The 13,781-nt window shown below is 47.0% G+C and overlaps 1 protein-coding gene across 1 annotated transcript; it reads left to right on the forward strand.

Annotated features, from left to right (window-relative positions):
• The first annotated feature begins 373 nt into the window (after positions 1-373).
• Positions 374-1,051, forward strand: LOC147981437 (uncharacterized). Its single transcript, XM_087515969.1, has one exon. The coding sequence runs from the start codon at positions 374-376 to the stop codon at positions 1,049-1,051; it is 678 nt and encodes a 225-aa protein (XP_087372095.1).
• The last annotated feature ends 12,730 nt before the right edge of the window (positions 1,052-13,781 follow it).

Raw genomic sequence — 13,781 nt, forward strand, 5'->3', positions numbered from 1 at the left:
AAAAGCGACTAGAAAAACGTTCGCATGAATCGGCCGTTGTCTTGAACAAGCCCTGGTGATGACGTGGCAACGGGGATCGCCAAGATCCGTTCAACGGTTACGGACGCGTCAGTATTGGAGTGATTTGTGCCACACGTGTGGCACTTATCATTTGAATATATTTTAGAGGCAAAAATTGAAATTAACTCTGAGAATATTCACGTAGACGTAGCAAAGCCCGAGTAGGACCCGTTGCACACCGGCCCCGTACATACGTCCTCTGTAGGCAATCCGAACCCTGCTCGGGCACTGCGCGCGCACCCCTCATCGTCTACATATGCATCCACACGCACGGACAGACCGGCTGTTGACTCAGGCACCGAACGACCAACCGATGCATCCACCGCTGCGGAGCATGCCGCCGCTGGCCGCGGCGGCTACCGAGTGCCGGCTCAGCACCGGACGGTCGATCGCACTCGAGCTGTCGAGCGCCACGGGCCAGCCCTGCTCCGTGCGCCTCCACGGCGACGTGATCGTCAGCTACTGCCTGAGCGAGGTGGGAGGCCACCGGACGAGGCTGGTGCACGAGGACCCGCCCCGGCGCTACGACAAGCTGTTCTACCTCTACGACCCCGACGCCTTCTTCCAAAGCCGCTCCTCGTGCCGCGACATCATCCACCAGATGCTCGCGCAGACGCCGGTCGTCGGCGACCTCGACCTCGCCGCCGGCAAATGGGACAAAGACCACTTCCTGCCCCACGATGTGGCCACCATGATCCATGCGCGTAGCTGGTTGCCCGACCTGCTCTATAGCGAAGTTGACGTGTGCGTGGACGTCCTGGCGAGCGCCGTGTACAGCGAGCCCAGGGCGCTGCTGCTCGCGTGCAAGCAGGTCACGGCGGCGCACTGCCGGTTCACGGCGGGCCGAGGGGCCGACGCGGCGGGTGCCTCGCAGTGCTGCGTGTGCATGGAGGATATGTCGGCGCGTGAGGTCGACGGGCCCGACGCCCTGATGCTGCCGTGCTCGCACGCCTTCCACGTCCGGTGCCTCCTGCCGTGGTTCCACCGGTGATCCACGTGCCCGATGTGCCGCCGCGACATGATGATCTACCTCGTCGCCGTTGCCCAAACCCCAAAGGGGAGGTTTCCAGGCCTAGAGACTTGAGTTGATACAAGATGATCATGTATTGGTTAGGGCCGGACGAAGACCTCGTCAAGCAGCAGTCCAGCGCCGGATGGAAGCGTAAAATTTTCAGATCAGTGATGAGATAAAATCCTGTGTATGGACCTGAACCATGTGATAAAATCCTGTGTATGGGTGTTTACCGGAACCCTGTGATATGTTTTCTATTGGCTTCATTTTAATTAAAAATTACACCCTTGTAAGTTGCCTTATAACAATATATGTTTCAGTCACATTTTTTCATCTAGTGTGCTTGAGTAGCTCCGGTCCACAGCTATCCTTCTGCTACGGCTCATTGCTAATTAAAATGTTTGATCAAAGTGAGATGGCAAACTAATACAGAACTTATAGAGTTTCGAACTATAAACGTTCAATTACGAAAGAGCCTCGCTACAGGGACGACACTGGTTGACCGATCTTTAAACGACACTATGCATCGAACCATGCATCGGTATTAGTAAGTGTTGCACGGCCGCCGGATCAAGCGTCGTCTGCAAATTGTGCACTGAGTGTCGGTCACGGAATAGTTTCAATTACGAAAATGGATTATACTTCATACAATTTGCAGCATCAACCTGTTATTCTATGCACAAATATGATCTTGTACCATGTTGCCGTCAGCAAAACCTCAAATGGGAAGTTTCCAGGTCAGGAGGCTTTTTTTAGGGAATCCGGGCCTAGAGACTTTATAGTACTCTCTCCGTCCCAAAATAAACAGACATGCTAGACACAAGGGGTTTATGGGATGGTTAAGATTGATTGGTTGAAATTTGATTAAGTGAGGTGGGCCCACAAGTGAAAATCAGGGGGGCCAATTAGAGAAGCACACACAGCGGGGTCCGTGAAAGTCTGCCGCGAGAGCCCGTGTGTAGTATTGTCGTAAAATAAGTGAACTCTGTACTATCACTAGTAGAAAACAAGGCTTTGGTCCAGGCCGGGTCAGCCCATTAGTCCCGGTTCAGTCCAGAACCGGGACCAATGGGGGCATTGGACCCGGTTCGTGAGCCCAGGGGGCCGGCCGGGCCACGTGGGCCATTGGTCCTGGTTCATCTGGACCTTTTGGTCCCGGTTGGTGGGACGAACCGGGACCAATGGGCCTCGCTCCTGGCCCACCACCATTGGCCCGGTTGGTGGCTTGAACCGGGACCAAAGGCTTCCCTTTAGTCCCGGTTCATGCCACCAACCGGGACCAATGAGGTGCCTATATATACCCCCTCGCGTAAGAGCAGAGCACACTGCTCTGTTTTTTTCTGGCCGAGGGGGAGAGGGCTTGGTGGTGCTCTACCTCACCTCCTATGCACACAAGATGTTCGATGGAATGCCCGAGCCACACTACTTAAGCTTTCTCCTCTCCAAGCTCGACCTCCAAGCTTCATTTTCCATAATATTTGTCTAGGTTTAGCGGTCCGTCACGCCCCGTCCCCGTCTTCACCGCCGTCGATCACCCGCGCCGAGCTCATCGCCGGCACCACCGTGGTGAGCCTCTTGTTCTTATCTTCTTTCTGAAAGGAAAAAATATTCTTACTTGTATGTTCACATAGATACTTGTATTGTTTTCTTACTTTTATTATTGCATCTTATATAGTGCGATGGTTTTGGTATCCGCCCCCGTCGGCCCTCGTCCTGTCTATGATTCGGATATGGTATATATATTATCTTTATAACTATTGGTTCATTTATTGTTTATGAAAATTATGCCGACCAACGTGACATAGATTTTATTTATGTAGGATGTATGTGAATCGGAAATGCCAACCGACCCTATTGTCGAGAGGTTAAATTTAGTTGAAGAAGAAAACAATTTGTTGAAGGAAAAAATAAAAAAAATTGAGGAGAAGATAATATTGGAGTTGCATGTTGCGGATGTCGTCGATGATCACAAGATCAAGATGGATGCAATGTGCTTGAAGATTAGAAAGATTAGAAAATATGCCATTCATACCGAGGCTTGGTATCATTATGCCGTTGGATCAATTGTTACCTTGGTTGCGATTATGATCGCATTTGTTTTCGCATTGAAATGTTTTACATAGTTTCAATGTATGGTTTAATTAATTAGATGCTCTGGAGAGCTATATGTTGTTAGATGAGAACTATGTATGCACTTTGGTTTTAATGTGATGATGAACTTCTATTAATTTGGACACTTAATTATATATAATGCACGTAGATGAACCGGCAATGGATGTACGGTGACAGACACACCTGCGAGTACATTAAGGGCGTGCATGAGTTTCTCGATGCGGCTGAGGTAAACAAGCAGAATGGTTTTATGTGTTGTCCATGCACTGAATATGGGAATACGAGGTCTTACTCTAACCGGAAAATCCTTCACTCCCACCTGCTTTACAAGGGTTTCATGCCACACTATAATGTTTGGACGAGGCACGGAGAAATAGGGGTTATGATGGAAGACGGTGAAGAAGAAGAGTACGATGACAACTATGTGCCCCCTGAATACGGTGATGCTGCAACGGGGGGGCTGGTGAAGATCAAGAGGAACCAGACGATGTGCCCAATGATGCTGCAACGGGTGAAGCTGCTGAAGATCAAGAGGAACCAGACGATGTGCCCGATGATGATGATCTCCGCTGGGTCATTGTCGATACAAGGACGCAATGCGAACGTCAAAAGGAGAAGCTGAAATTCGATTGCATGTTAGAGGATCACAAAAAAGGGTTGTACCCCAATTGCGAAGATGGCAACACAAAGCTCGGTACCGTACTGGAATTGCTGCAGTGGAAGGCAGAGAATGTTGTGGCTGACAAAGGATTTGAGAAGCTACTGAAAATATTGAAGAAGAAGCTTCCAAAGGATAACGAATTGCCCGACAGTACATACGCAGCAAAGAAGGTATGCCCTCTAGGATTGGAGGTGGAGAAGATACATGCATGCCCTAATGACTGCATCCTCTACCGCGGTGCATACAAGGATCTGAACGCATGCCCGGTATGCGGTGCATTGCGGTATAAGATCAGACGAGATGACCCTGGTGATGTTGACGGCGAGCCCCCCAGGAAGAGAGTTCCTGCGAAGGTGATGTGGTATGCTCCTATAATACCACGGTTGAAACGTCTGTCCAGAAACGAAGAGCATGCCAAGTTGATGCGATGGCACAGTGAGAACCGAAAGAAAGATGGGAAGTTGAGAGCACCCGCTGACGGGTTGCAGTAGAGAAAAATCGAGAGAAAGTACTGGGATGAGTTTGCAAAGGACCCAACGAATGTATGGTTTGCTTTAAGCGCGGATGGCATTAATCCTTTCGGGGAGCAGAGCAGCAATCACAGCACCTGGCCCGTGACTCTATGTATGTATAACCTTCCTCCTTGGATGTGCATGAAGCGGAAGTTCATTATGATGCCAGTTCTCATCCAAGGCCCTAAGCAACCCGGTAACGACATTGATGTGTACCTAAGGCCATTAGTTGAAGAACTTTTACAGCTGTGGAATGGAAACGGTGTACGTACTGTTGGGGAACGTAGCAGAAATTCAAAAAATTTCCTATGTGTCACCAAGATCTATCTACGGAGAAACCAGCAACGAGGGGAAGGAGAGTGCATCTACATACCCTTGTAGATCGCTAAGCGGAAGCGTTCAAGAGAACGGGGTTGAAGGAGTCGTACTCGTCGTGATCCAAATCACCGGAGATCCTAGTGCCGAACGGACGGCACCTCCGCGTTCAACACACGTACAGCCCGGTGACGTCTCCCATGCCTTGATCCAGCAAGGACAGAGGGATAGGTTGAGGAAGACTCCATCCAGCAGCAGAACGGCGTGGTGGTGGTGGAGGAGCGTGGCAATCCTGCAGGGCTTCGCCAAGCACCGCGGGAGAAGAGGAGGACTTGGGAGAGGGGGAGTGCTGCACCAAGACTTGGGTGCGACTGCCCTCCCACCCCTCACATATATATAGGGGTAAGGGAGAGGGGGGCCGGCCCCTTTAGATCCAATCTGAGGAGGGGGCGGCGGCCAAGGGGGTTTGCCTTGCCCCCCAAGGTAAGGGGGGCGCCCCCCCCCTTTAGGGTTCCCCCAAACCCTAGGCGCATGGGCCCTAGGGGGGAGGCGCCCAGCCCACTAAGGGGCTGGGCCGTCTCCACATACAGCCCATAGGGCTCTCCGGGGCAGGTGGACCCTCCCGGTGGACCCCTGGAACCCCTCGGTGGTCCCGGTACAATACCGGTAACCCCTGAATTATTCCGGTGACCGTATGATGACTTCCCATATATAAATCTTTACCTCCGGACCATTCCGGAACTTCTCGTGACGTCCGGGATCTCATCCGGGACTCCGAACAACATTCAGTAACCACGTACATCTATTCTCTATAACCCTAGCGTCATCGAACCTTAAGTGTGTAGACCCTACGGGCTCGGGAGACATGCAGACATGACCGAGATGACTCTCCGATCAATAACCAACAGCGGGATCTGGATACCCATGTTGGCTCCCACATGTTCCACGATGATCTCATCGGATGAACCACGATGTCGAGGATTCAATCAATCCTGTATTAAATTCCCTTTGTCCATCGGTACGATACTTGCCTGAGATTCGATCGTCGGTATCCCGATATCTTGTTCAATCTCGTTACCGGAAAGTCTCTTTACTCGTTCCGTAACACATCATCCCGTGATCAACTCCTTGGTCACATTGTGCGCATTATGATGATGTCCTACCGAGTGGGCCCAGAGATACCTCTCCGTTTACAAGGAGTGACAAATCCCAGTCTCGATTCGTGCCAACCCAACAGACACTTTCGGAGATACCTGTAGTGTACCTTTATAGCCACCGAGTTACGTTGTGACGTTTGGCACACCCAAAGCACTCCTACGGTATCCGGGAATTGCACAATCTCATGGTCTAAGGAAATGATACTTGACATTAGAAAAGCTTTAGCAAAAGAACTACACGATCTTTGTGCTAGGCTTAGGATTGGTTCTTGTCCATCACATCATTCTCCTAATGATGTGATCCCGTTATCAACGACATCCAATGTCCATGGTCAGGAAACCATAACCATCTATTGATCAACGAGCTAGTCAACTAGAGGCTTACTAGGGACATGGTGTTGTCCATGTATCCACACATGTATCTGAGTTTCCTATCAATACAATTCTAGCATGGATAATAAACGATTATCATGAACAAGGAAATATAATAATAAACAATTTATTATTGCCTCTAGGGCATATTTCCAACAGTCTCCCACTTGCACTAGAGTCAATAATCCAGTTCACATCGATATGTGATTAACACTCAAGGTCACATCCCCATGTGACTAACACCCAAAGAGTTCTGGGTTTGATCATGTTATGCTTGTGAGAGAGGTTTCAGTCAACGGGTCTGCAACATTCATATCCGTATGTACTTCGCAAATTTCTATGTCATCTTGTAGATGCAACTACTACGCTACATTTGGAGCCATTTCAAATAATTGTTCTACTTGGAGCTATTCTAAATTGTTGCTCCATTATACGTATCCGGTATCTCTACTCAGAGCTATCCGGATAGGTGTTAAGCTTGCATCAACGTAACTCTTTACGTCGAACTCTTTATCACCTCCATAACCGAGAAACATTTCCTTATTCCTCTAAGGATAATTTTGACCGCTATCTGGTGATCTACTCCTAGATCACCTTTGTACCCTCTTGCCAGACATGTGGCAAGGCACACATCAGGTGCGGTACTCAGTATGGCATACCGTATAGAGCCTATGATAAAAGCATAGGGGACGACCTTCGTCCTTCCTCTTTCTTCTGCCGTGGTCGAGCTTTAAGTCTTAACTTCATACCTTACAACTCAGGCAAGAACTCCTTCTTTGACCGATCCATCTTGAACACCTTCAAGATCATGTCAAGGTATGTGCTCATTTGGAAGTACCATTAAGCGTTTTGATCTATCCTTATAGATCTTGATGCTCAATGTTCAAGTAGCTTAATCTAGGCTTTCCATTGAAAAACACTTTCCAAATAACCCTATATGCTCTCCAGAAATTCTACGTCATTTCTGATCAACAATATGTCAACAACATATACTCATCAGAAATTCTATAGTGCTCCCACTCACCTTTTTGGAAATACCAGTTTCTCATAAACTTTGTATACACCCAAAATCTTTGATCATCTCATCAAAGCATACATTCCAACTCCGAGATGCTTACTCCAGTCCTTAGAAGGATTGTTGGAGCTTCGCATACTTGTTAGCATCTTTCAGGATTGACAAAACCTTCCGGTTGTATCACATACAACCTTTCCTCAAGAAAATCGTCGAGGAAACAATTTTTGACATCCTATCTGCAAAATTTCATAAATAATGCAGTAATTGCTAATATAATTCCAACAGACTCTTAGCATCGCTACGAGTGAGAAAGTCTCATCGTAGTCAACTCCTTGAACTTGTCCGAAAACATCTTAACGACAAGTCGAGCTTTCTTAATGGTGATACTTACCATCATTGTCCGTCTTCCTTTTAAAATCCATATGTACCTAACAGCCTTACGACCATCAAGTAGTTCTTCCAAAGTCTACACTTTGTTTTCATATATGGATCCTCTCTCGGATTATATGGCCTCGAGCCATTTTGGAATCCAGGCCCACCATCGCTTCTCCATAGCTCGTAGGTTCATTGTTGTCTAGCAACATGACTTCCAAGACAGGATTACGTACCACTCTGAAGTAGTACGCATCCTTGTCATCCCACGAGGTCTGGTAGTGACTTGATCTGAAGTTTCATGATCACTATCATAAGCTTCCACTTCAATTGGTGTAGGTGCCACAGGAACAACTCCCTGTGCCCTGCCACACACTAGTTGAAGAGACGGTTCAATAACCTCATCAAGTCTCCACCATCCTCCCACTCAATTCTTTCGAGAGAAACTTTTCCTCGAGAAAGGACCCGATTCTAGAAACAATCCCTTATTGCTTTCGGATCTGAGACAGGAGGTATACCCAACTGTTTTGGGTGTCCTATGAAGATGCATTTATCTGCTTTGGGTTCGAGCTTATCAGCCTGAATCTTTTTCACATAAGCGTCGCAGCCCCAAACTTTTAAGAAATGACAGCTTAGGTTTCTCTAAACCATAGTTCATACGGTGTCATCTCATCGGAATTACGTGGTGCCCTATTTAAAGTGAATGTGGTTGTCTCTAATGCCTAACCCATAAACTATCGTGGTAATTCGATAAGAGACATCATGGTATGCATCATATCCAATGGGGTGCAGTTATGATGTTCGGACACACCATCACACTATGGTGTTCCAGGCTGTATTAGTTGTGAAACAATTTCCACAATGTCTTAATTCTGTGCCAAACTCTTCATTCAGATATTCATCTCTATGATCATATCATAGATATTTTATCCTCTTGTCACGATGATCTTTCAACTTCACCCTGAAATTATTTGAACCTTTCAATAATTCAGACTCATGATTCATCAAGTAAATGTACTCAACATCTACTCAAATCATCTGTGAAGTAAGAACATAATTTTATCCACTACATGCCTCAGCACTCATTGGACTGCACATATCAAAATGTATTACTTCCAACAAGTTGCTTTCTAGTTCCATTTTACTGAAAACGAGGCTTTCAGTCATCTTGCCCATGTGGTATGATTTGCATGTCTCAAGTGATTCAAAATCAAGTGAGTCCAAACGGTCTATTTGCATGGAGTTTCTTCATGCATATACACCAATAGACATGGTTCGCATGTCTCAACCTTTTCAAAACGAGTGAGCCCAAAGATCCATCAACATGGAGCTTCTTCATGCGTTTTAATACCGATATGACTTACGTGGCAGTGCCACAAGTAGGTGGTACTATCATTACTATCTTATATCTTTTGGCATGAACATGTGTATCACTACGATCGAGATTCAATAAACCATTAATTTTAGGTGCAAGACCATTGAAGGTATTATTCAAATAAACAGAGTAACCATTATTCTCCTTAAATGAATAACCGTATTGCGATAGACATAATCCAATCATGTCTATGCTCAACACAAACACCAATCTCTATGGTAGAGGGAGCGTGCGATGCTTGATCACATCAAGCTTGGGAAAAACTTCCAACATGTATCGCCAGCTCGCCTTTAGCTAGTCTCCATTTACTCCGCAGCCTTTTATTTCGAGTTTACTAACACTTAGCAACCGAACCGGTATCTAATACCATGGTGCTACTAGGAGTACTAGTAAAGTACACATTAACACAATGTATATCCAATATACTTCTATTGACCTTGCCAGCCTTCTCATCTACCAAGTATCTAGGGTAATTCTGCTCCAGTGGTTGTTCCCCTTATTATAGAAGCACTTAGTCTCGGGTTTGGGTTCAACCTTGGGTTTCTTCACTAGAGCAGCAGCTGAATTGCCGTTTCATGAAGTATCCCTTCTTGCCCCTGCCCTTCTTGGAACTAGTTCACCAACCATCAACAATTGATGCTCCTTCTTGATTTCTACTTTTGTGGTGTCAAACATCACGAATATCTCAAGGATCATCATATATGTCCCAGATATATCATAGTTCATCATGAAGCTCTAGCAGCTTGGTGGTAATGACCTCGGAGAAACATCACTATCTCATCTGGAAGATCAACTCCCACTCGATTCAAATGATTGTTGTACTCAGACAATCTGAGCACAAGCTCAACAATTGAGCTTTTCTCCCTTAGTTTGCCGGCTAAGAAAATCGCCGGAGGTCTTATACCTCTTGACGTGGGCACGAGCCTGAAATCCCAATTTCAGCCCTCAAAACATCTCATATGTTTCGCGACGTTTCAAAAACGTCTTCGGTGCCTCAACTCTAAACCGTTTAACTGAACTATCACGTAGTTATCAAAATGTGTATGTCAGATGTTCGCAACATCCACAGACAACGTTCGAGGTTCAGCACACTGAGCGGTGCATTAAGGACATAAGCCTTCTATGAAGCAATGAGGACAATCCTCAGTTTACGGACCTAGTCCGCATAATTGCTACTATCAACTTTCAACTAAATTTTCTCTAGGAACATATCTAAACAGTAGAACTGAAGCGCGAGCTACGACATAATTTGCGAAGACCTTTTGACTATGTTCAGGATAATTAATTTCATCTTATGAACTCCCACTCAGATAGACATCCCTCTAGTCATCTAAGTGATTACATGATCCGAGTCAAATAGGCCGTGTCCGATCATCACGTGAGATGGACTAGTCAACATCGGTGAACATCTTCATGTTGATCGTATCTTCTATACGACTCATGCTCGACCTTTCGGTCTTCCGTGTTCCGAGGCCATGTCTGTACATGCTAGGCTCGTCAAGTCAACCTAAGTGTTTTTGCTGTGTAAATCTGGCTTACACCCATTGTATTCGAACGTTAGAATCTATCACACCCGATCATCACGTGGTGCTTCGAAACAACGAACCTTCGCAACGGTGCACAGTTAGGGGGAACACTTTCTTGAAATTTTAGAGAGAGATCATCTTATTTAAGCTACCGTCGTTCTAAGCAAATAAGATGTAAAACATGATAAACATCACATGCAATCAAATAGTGACATGATATGGCCAATATCATATTGCTCCTTTTGATCTCCATCTTCGGGGCTCCATGATCATCATCGTCACCGGCATGACACCATGATCTCCATCATCATGATCTCCATCATCGTGTCTTCATGAAGTTGTCTCGCCAACTATTACTTCTACTACTACAGCTAATGGTTAGCAATAAAGTAAAGTAATTACATGACGTTTATGTTGACACGCAGGTCATAAATAAATTAAGACAAATCCTATGGCTCCTGTCGGTTGTCATACTCATCGACATGCAAGTCATGATTCCTATTACAAGAACATGATCATCTCATACATCACATATATATCATTCATCACATCCTTTGGCCATATCACATCACATAGAATACCCTGCAAAAACAAGTTAGACGTCCTCTAATTGTTGTTTGCATGTTTTACGTGGCTGCTATGGGTTTCTAGCAAGAACGTTTCTTACCTACGCCAAAACCACAACGTGAATTACCAATTTCTATTTACCCTTCATAAGGACCCTATTCATCGAATCCGATCCGACTAAAGTGGGAGAGACAGACACCCGCTAGCCACCTTATGCAACTAGTGCATGTCAGTCGGTGGAACCAGTCTCACGTAAGAGTACGTGTAAGGTCGGTCCGGGCCGCTTCATCCGACGATGCCGCCGAATCAAGATAAGACTAGTAACGGCAAGATAATTGACAATATTGACCCCCACAACTACTTTGTGTTCTACTCGTGCATAGTAACTACGCATAGACCTGGCTCATGATGCCACTGTTGGGGAACGTAGTAGAAATTCAAAAAAATTCCTATGTGTCACCAAGATCTATCTATGGAGAAACCAGCAACGAGGGGAAGGAGAGTGCATCTACATACCCTTGTAGATCGCTAAGCGGAAGCATTCAAGAGAACGGGGTTGAAGGAGTCGTACTCGTCGTGATCCAAATCAGCGGAGATCCTAGTGCCAAATGGACGGCACCTCCGCGTTCAACACACGTACAGCCCGGTCACGTCTCCCATGCCTTGATCCAGCAAGGAGAGAGGGAGAGGTTGAGGAAGACTCCATCCAGCAGCAGAATGGCGTGGTGGTGGTGGAGGAGCGTGGCAATCCTGTAGGGCTTCGCCAAGCACCGCGGGAGAAGAGGAGGACTTGGGAGAGGGGGAGGGCTGCACCAAGACTTGGGTGCGGCTGCCCTCCCATCCCTCACATATATATAGGGGCAAGGGAGAGGGGGGCCGGCCCCTTCAGATCCAATCTGAGGAGGGCGCGGCGGCCAAGGGGGTTTGCCTTGCCCCCCAAGGCAAGGGGGGCGCCCCCCCCTTTAGGGTTCCCCCAAACCCTAGGCGCATGGGCCCTAGGGGGAGGCACCCAGCCCACTAAGGGGCTGGTCCCTCTCCACATACAGCCCATAGGGCCCTCCGGGGCAGGTGGACCCTCCCGGTGGACCCCTGGAACCCCTCCGGTGGACCCCTGGAACCCCTCCGGTGGTCCCGGTACAATACCGGTAACCCCCGAATTATTCCGGTGACCGTATGATGACTTCCCATATATAAATCTTTATCTCCGGACCATTCCGGAACTCCTCGTGACGTCCGGGATCTCATCCGGGACTCCGAACAACATTCGGTAACCACGTACATCTATTCCCTATAACCCTAGCGTCATCGAACCTTAAGTGTGTAGACCCTATGGGCTCGGGAGACATGCAGACATGACCGAGATGACTCTCCGGTCAATAACCAACAGCGGGATCTGGATACCCATGTTGGATCCCACATGTTCCACGATGATCTCATCAGATGAACCACGATGTTGAGGATTCAATCAATCGCGTATTCAATTCCCTTTGTCCATCGGTACGATACTTGCCCGAGATTCGATCGTCGGTATCCCGATACCTTGTTCAATCTCGTTACCGGCAAGTCTCTTTACTCATTCCGTAACACATCATCCCGTGATCAACTCCTTGGTCACATTGTGCACATTATGATGATGTCCTACCGAGTGGGCCCAGAGATACCTCTCCGTTTACACGGAGTGACAAATCCCAGTCTCGATTCGTGCCAACCCAACAGACACTTTCGGAGATACCTGTAGTGTACCTTTATAGCCACCCAGTTACGTTGTGACGTTTGGCACACCCAAAGCACTCCTACGGTATCCGGGAGTTGCACAATCTCATGGTCTAAGGAAATGATACTTGACATTAGAAAAGCTTTAGCAAACGAACTACACGATCTTTGTGCTAGGCTTAGGATTGGGTCTTATCCATCACATCATTCTCATAATGATGTGATCCCGTTATCAACGACATCCAATGTCCATGGTCAGGAAACTGTAACCATCTATTGATCAACGAGCTAGTCAACTAGAGGCTTACTAGGGACATGGTGTTGTCTATGTATCCACATATGTATCCGAGTTTCCTATCAATACAATTCTAGCATGGATAATAAACGATTATCATGAACAAGGAAATATAATAATAACCAATTTATTATTGCCTCTAGGGCATATTTCCAACACGTACGTGGGATGAGCACAGACAGGAGGAATTTAACCTAAAGGCGTTGCTGTTCATGACCATCAACGATTGGCCCGCTCTCAGTAACCTTTCAGGATAGACAAAGATACCACGCATGCATGCACTGTTTAGATGACACTGAAAGTATATACCTGGAAAAATGCAGGAAGAATGTGTGCCTGGGCCATCGTCGATTTCTTCCGACCAACCATTAATGTCGAAAGAAAGGCAAGCATTTCAAAGGCGAGGCAGATCACCGGAAGAAGCCCTCCATGCGTACCGGTGATCACGTACTTGCTATGGTCAATGATTTACACGTAATCTTTGGAAAGGGTCTCGGCGGACTAGCTGTTCCGAATGACGCTGAGGGACACGCACCCATGTGGAAGAAGAAATCTATATTTTGGGACCTACCCTACTGGAAAGACCTAGAGGTCCGCTCTTCAATCGACGTGATGCACGTGACGAAGAACCTTTGTGTGAACCTGCTAGGCTTCTTGGGCGTGTCTGGGAAGACAAAAGATACACCTGAGGCACGGGAGGACCTGCAACGTTTGCAC

The sequence above is a fragment of the Triticum urartu genome, chromosome 3A (genome assembly GCF_056163025.1).
Source record: "Triticum urartu cultivar PI428250 chromosome 3A, HENAU_Tu73, whole genome shotgun sequence".
Classification (NCBI taxonomy): Eukaryota; Viridiplantae; Streptophyta; class Magnoliopsida; order Poales; family Poaceae; genus Triticum; species Triticum urartu.

Excerpts from the sequence above, each read along its gene's own strand:
- LOC147981437 (XM_087515969.1), top strand. The coding sequence starts at position 374 with ATGCATCCACCGCTGCGGAGCATGCCGCCGCTGGCCGCGGCGGCTACC.